Raw genomic sequence first — 6,166 nt, 5'->3', positions numbered from 1 at the left:
AGAGAAACTCACAATTTGAACGGTGAACAAAGATTTGAGATTCTTAAAGCCTTGTCCACATTTCCAGAAACGAAGGAAGCCATCTTTAGAACCTGTTAAAGACAAAGGGACAAAAAAGAAATATGTGGAATTAGGTTCGGTTGAAGGGTTAAGATGAGGAATTGGTAGGCCCACAGAATGCTGGGTGCAATGCTTCTTAGTAATTAGTTCTGATCCTCTGCATTCCGAGATCAAATCTTGCTGAGGTCAACTTTGCCTTTCATCCTTTCGGGTGTGTTTATCTTTTACTTGTTTCAATCAGAAGCCATGCTGTAGCACTGCCTTGGGAACTTTTAGTCAAACAAATTCACTTCAGCACTTAGTTGTTTTTTTAAAGTTTGGTGCCTATTATATCGGTCTCTTTTATCCAACCACTAACTCATGGGGATGTATATAAGCCAGCACTGGTGGGGAACAATATACACACGCACACATATATATACATATACATTAGACAGAAACTGAAAGAAGCATGTCGTATATATATATATATATATATATGTGTGTATATGTTTGTGTTTGTTCCTCCACCATCGTTTAACAACCAATGCTGGCATGTTTACAGCCCTCTAACTTAGCGGTTCGGCAAAATAGACCGATAGAATAAGTACTAGGCTTACAAAGAATAACTCTTGGAGTTGATTTGCTCAACTAAAGGCGGTGCTCCAGCATGGCTACAGTCAAATGGCTGAAACAAGTAAAAGAATGAGCCTAACACCCTAACCACTAAGCCATGCACCTCAGAAGAATAAATAAAACAAGAGAGAGAGATGCACAAAATACCAAGTGCATTTGGCTTCACTAACCTGATGCAACCAAATCCGTGTGCTGCATAGCTGCAACGGATGATATCCAGTTTTCGCCAGCCATTGTATTTACACCGTCCTTTGCCCCAGAATGGGCTTTTACGCAGACAGCTACTGGCTTCTTCTTAGCCACATTCCACAAGCAGAGACAACTGCGGATGGGGAAACAAGAGAGGAACAGAATTAAATTGGATAAGTAATTAATGGAAACAGCAAGCCTAATACAAGTCTTTATTTAAGAGATGAGGAATTATTTACATTATCTACATTTGATGGATATTAGTCCTCATCTTGTTTGTTGTTAACACAACATTTCGACTGATATACCCTCCAGCTTTCATCAGGTGTCTTTGGGGAAATTTCGAACCTGGGTTCTCATTCCTAAAGTATTTTTCAATGTTATTATTATTATTCAGTTCAATGCCTGGAGTTGAACTTGGAATCTTGGGGTTCGTAGCCTGCGCACTTAACCGTGGGCACATGGTGTAGTGGTTAAGAACACGGGCTACTAACACCAAGATACCTAGTTCGATTCCAAATAGTGACCTAAATAATAATAATAATAATAATATAGAAAAATACCTTAGGAATGAGAACCCAGGTTCGAAATTGCCCCCAAGACACCTGATGAAGGCTCAGCCGAAACGTGTTAGCAACACATGAGATGAGGACAAATATCCGTCAAATGTAAATAATGTAAATAATGAGCAAGCCTAATATACTGACAGATGTTACTCCACTACTATCACTAGAACTAACCATCATCATCATCATCATCTAGTGTCTGCTTTCCATGCTGGCATGGGGGTCGGATGGTTTGATCGAAAACAGTTAAGCCAGAGAGCTACTTCAGGTCCCAGTCTGATTTGGCATGGTTTTCTACAGCTGGAAGCCCTTCCTAACGCCAACCACTCCGAGAGTGTAGTGGGTGCTTTTTATGTGCCAGTTATGTGATACTGGCATTGGCCACAGCTTGATGAGACTTCTCAAGCACAGCATGTCACTTAAGGTCTCAGTCACTTATCACCTCCATGAGGCCCTAATGCCATGAAAACCAACAAGACTGTATTTTCGTGGACTTGCAAGAAATAGCAGCCAAACCTGCCTCAAATCGAATCATGCTCACATGTACAGGGAGAAGACAATAGAATAAGTACAAGGCTTACAAAGCATAAGATTTGATTTTTTTTTTTTTGATTTTTACTTGTTTCAGTCATTAGAGACTGCGACCATGCTGGGGCACCACCTTGAAGAATTTTGACTCAAATGTATCGACGCCCAGAATTTATTTTCTTCTTTTGTTAAGCCTGGTACTTATTCTATTGGTCTCTTCTGCTGAACCACTAAGCTATGGGAATGTAAACAAACCAACATCGGTTGTCAAGTGGTGGAGGGGGACAAACAGACACACACATCCTTTTCCCTTTATTAGTGTTAGTCATTGGACTGTGGCCATGCTGGAGCACCGCCTTTAGTCAAGCAAATCGACCCCAGGACTTATTCTTTGTAAGCCTAGTACTTATTCTATCGGTCTCTTTTTGCCGAACCATTAAGTTACGGGTACGTAAACACACCAGCACCGGTTGTAAAGCGATGATGGGGGGGACAAACACAAACACACGCATATATAAATACGAGACAGGCTACTTTTCAGTTTCCGTCTACCAAATCCACTTGCCCAAGGTGCCATGCAGTGGGACTGAAACCAGAACCATGTGGTTGGTAAGCAAGCTACTTACCACACAGCCACTCCTGTATATATATATGACAGGCTTCTTTCACTTTCCGTCAACCAAATCTACTTACAAGGCTTTGGTCGATCCAAAGCTATAATTTCCTAAAGATGCCACACAGTAGGACTGAACCCAGAACCATGTGGTTGGGAAGCAAGCTTCTTAACCACACAGCCATAACTGTGTCTATGATTGTTAAGTTTTAGAATGACATTGTGGGGTAGGCGTGAGAGACCATATCCAGCCAATGTCAACATAAAACATGTGGAATATTTAGGCTGGATATGACCAGGTTCAATACCAACAGAATTGAAGAAATAAGAAAAATGAAAGGTGAGAAAGAGAAAAGAAAGAAGGAAAGAAAAAGGGCCAAAAAGACAGAACAAAGATCATACTTATCATCTCCACCAGATATAAAACACGAGTCGTTAATTAGTGAAATGCAATCAATAGAACCTCTGAAATTAAAAAAAAAAGAATTATAATTATTATTATTATTACTATTATCATTACTATTATTCATCATCATCATCATTCTTTAACGTCTGCTTTCCATGCTAGCATGGGTTGGACGATTTGACTGAGGGCTGGTGAAACCAGATGGCTACACCAGGCTCCAATCTGATTTGGCAGAGTTTCTACAGCTGGATGCCCTTCCTAACGCCAACCACTCAGAGTGTAGTGGGTGCTTTTACGTGCCACCGGCACGAAGGCCAGTCAGGCGGTACTGGCAATTTTAAAACAATAATAATAAATAATGACGATGATGGGGTATAAAAAAATAAGATGATAAATGAAACAAATGGATTGTTTAACTTACTTGTGACCATTGAAAACTAACTGCGATTCTTCTAGAATCTTCCAAATACGAACGGAACCATCTCGACCTCCAGAGGTCAAAGCTCTCTCTCTTGTCAGACAGTCGATACCAGTTATTGTGTCTTGGTGGCCAAAACTGGAAACACAAAAGAGTTTGAGAATAATTAGGGTTAAGGGCAGGCACAGACATGGATGTGTGGTTCAATCCCTCAGTGTGGCACCTTGTGGAAGTGTTTCTTACTAAAGCCTTTGGCTGTTGTTTAACCCTTTTGATACCAACCTGGCTGAAACTACTTCTGGCTCTGTCGTGTTTTCACAACTTCTGATTTAAAATCTTCCAAACCTTAGTCACAATTTATGTTCCTTAATGATAACTGTTATTTCACTAAATTCTTTGTTACATTTAAAATTATACACACATATACAATGGGCTTCTTTCAGTTTCCATCAACCAAATCTACTCACAGGGCTTTGGTCAGCCCAAGTCTATAGCAGATACTTGCACAAAGTGCCACGCTGTGGGACTGAACCCAGAACCAAGCATCTTACCACACAGCCACACCGGTGCCTATAAATAACAAATTGATATTATTTCTAAGCAGTTTCTAAAAAAGTAAATTAGGAAGAATTCTTGGATCAGGGAAGATGGCGCTACCAACTTACAGTGTTTCAACATAAGACATCTGGTCTAAATCCCATACTTTCACAGAACGGTCTTGGGAACAGCTAAACATCTGGTGAGTATTCTTCCGGAATGCTAAACCCTGAAGAAACGAATGGAATTAGAGAATAAGTATAGAATTAAAGATTAGTAAATTGAACGAGAGATTACAATAATAACAAAACAACAAAAAATGGTTTTAATGTTTAGTCCTTTAACATTCAAATTATTCTGTCAAATGTAATATTTATTTATTCATATTGTTTTGAATTAATTATGCTGATAATCTTGTAGTTTTGAGACTTCAATGATGTGATTGTTTATTTTTAGAATGACAATGTAAGGTAAGTGTAAGAGGCCAGATCTTGGCAGTTTGAACATAAAACAGGTTGAATATTTGGGTCAGATATGGCCAATTTAACCCTTTCATTACTAACCTGACTGAAACCGACTCTGGTTTTGTAGTACAAATGTCTGGTTTTCAAAAGTTTTGAATTAAAATCTTCCACCAAACCTTAGTCACAATTTATGTTCCTAACACTAGCTGAATGATAACTAAGTTATTTTACTAAATTCTTTGTTATATTTAAAGTAATTAAAAGAAACAGAGAGCATCTCAAAATAAATACAGTAACAAAAGGGTTAAAATATATAATAGAGAAACAATTCTTAATCCTTTTGATACCAAACTGGCTGAAACCACTTCTGATTCTGTAGTACAAATGTCTTGTTTTCAAAAGTTCTGAATTAAAATCTTCCCCCAAACCTTAGTCACAATTTATGTTCCTAACACTAGCTTAATGATAACGAAGTTAGTTTACTAAATTCTTTGTTATATTTAAAATTGATTGAAAGAAACAGAGAGCATCTCAACAGAAATATGGAAACAAAAGGGTTAAACTTTTAGAATTCAGATTTCTTTGTCAGCCGTAACTTGTGTTTATTCACATAGTTTTCAATTTATACTGAATTATTTTGTAACGATGAGATTTTGATGGTGTGATTTTTAGAATGTTTATTTTTAAAATGACATTCTAGGGTAGGTGTAAGAGGCCAGATCTTGATAGAATCAACATAAAGCAGGGAGAATATTTGGGCTGGATATGGCCAGTTTAAATGCTAATGGGTTAATAATACACCAAAAACATTTTTTTAATTTTTTCATAATAACAAATGTGATAACTCATAGCTGCCTTCGGTCAGTCATACTAACTGCACAGAACACAGACACACTGTTCATTCATCTAGCTTTTATTACTTTTTCAGGAGTATACATTATTATGAGTTTATAACAATGTGTGTGTGTGTATGCTTGCCGGTGTTCTCTCTTGTTTTTAATTATTTAAATTCTTCCTCTGAGGAAGTGACTGGTGCCACATAAAAAGCATTCGTGCTGGTGCCATGTACAGAAAAAAAAAAACACTGGTGATGGCACCATGCAAAAAGCATCCAGTACACTCTGTAAAGTGATTGGTATTAAGAAGGGCATCCAGCTGTAGGAACCAAGCCAAAATAGACTATGGAACGTGGTGCAACCCATCCAACCCATGCCAGAATGGAAAAACAGATGTTAAATGATGATGATGATATCACACTTTCATGTTAATCGCTGGGGCAGCGAATAGACAGGTACACAGCTATGCAGATAGATATACTCACACTCAGAATGAATAATGAAGCTTACTTCTCAACCCCATGGTTTCGGGTTCAATTCCATTGTGTGGCACCTTGGGCAAGTATCTTCTACAATGTCCTTGGGCTGACCAAAGCCTTGTGATTGAAGTTGGTCAGTGGAAGTTCCCGTCGTGTGTGCATACTTGTGTGTCTGTGTGTGTATGAAAGGACTTGTGCGTTCTTTGACGGAGGGGTGGAAGGAGGGAGAAATGCAAGCAGAATGTTCGAAGACTTACTGTGATAGCATCGCGGTGACCTTTAAACGTTTGTATATGCTGACAATTGGTTGGATTCCAGATGTGTATTAACTTACTCTTGTCACCAGACACCTTTAAAGACAACAAAAATCACAAACATTGAACTGAAGAAGAAGCAGGAGACAATCCTTTAAATGTTACCAAAATGAAGTTGATTGAACTGTTTATTTTCAACCT

General features: G+C 38.3%; 1 protein-coding gene across 1 annotated transcript in view; it reads right to left on the bottom strand.

Annotated features, from left to right (window-relative positions):
* LOC106875571 (U3 small nucleolar RNA-interacting protein 2) overlaps positions 1 to 6,166 on the bottom strand; it is a 19,536-nt gene that overhangs the window by 1,118 nt on the left and 12,252 nt on the right. Inside the window, exons 7-12 of the mRNA XM_014923776.2 lie at positions 5,969 to 6,072; positions 4,061 to 4,161; positions 3,399 to 3,533; positions 2,974 to 3,036; positions 846 to 997; positions 13 to 92 (exon numbers count right to left, since the gene is read on the bottom strand). Coding sequence (XP_014779262.1) covers positions 13 to 92; positions 846 to 997; positions 2,974 to 3,036; positions 3,399 to 3,533; positions 4,061 to 4,161; positions 5,969 to 6,072 — 635 coding nt within the window. The remainder of the gene's footprint in view (positions 1 to 12; positions 93 to 845; positions 998 to 2,973; positions 3,037 to 3,398; positions 3,534 to 4,060; positions 4,162 to 5,968; positions 6,073 to 6,166) is intronic.

Source organism: Octopus bimaculoides, chromosome 20, assembly GCF_001194135.2.
Source record: "Octopus bimaculoides isolate UCB-OBI-ISO-001 chromosome 20, ASM119413v2, whole genome shotgun sequence".
NCBI lineage: Eukaryota > Metazoa > Mollusca > Cephalopoda > Octopoda > Octopodidae > Octopus > Octopus bimaculoides.
The sequence above is the reverse complement of the archived record's forward strand: the minus strand, read 5'-3'. Positions and strand labels throughout refer to the sequence as shown.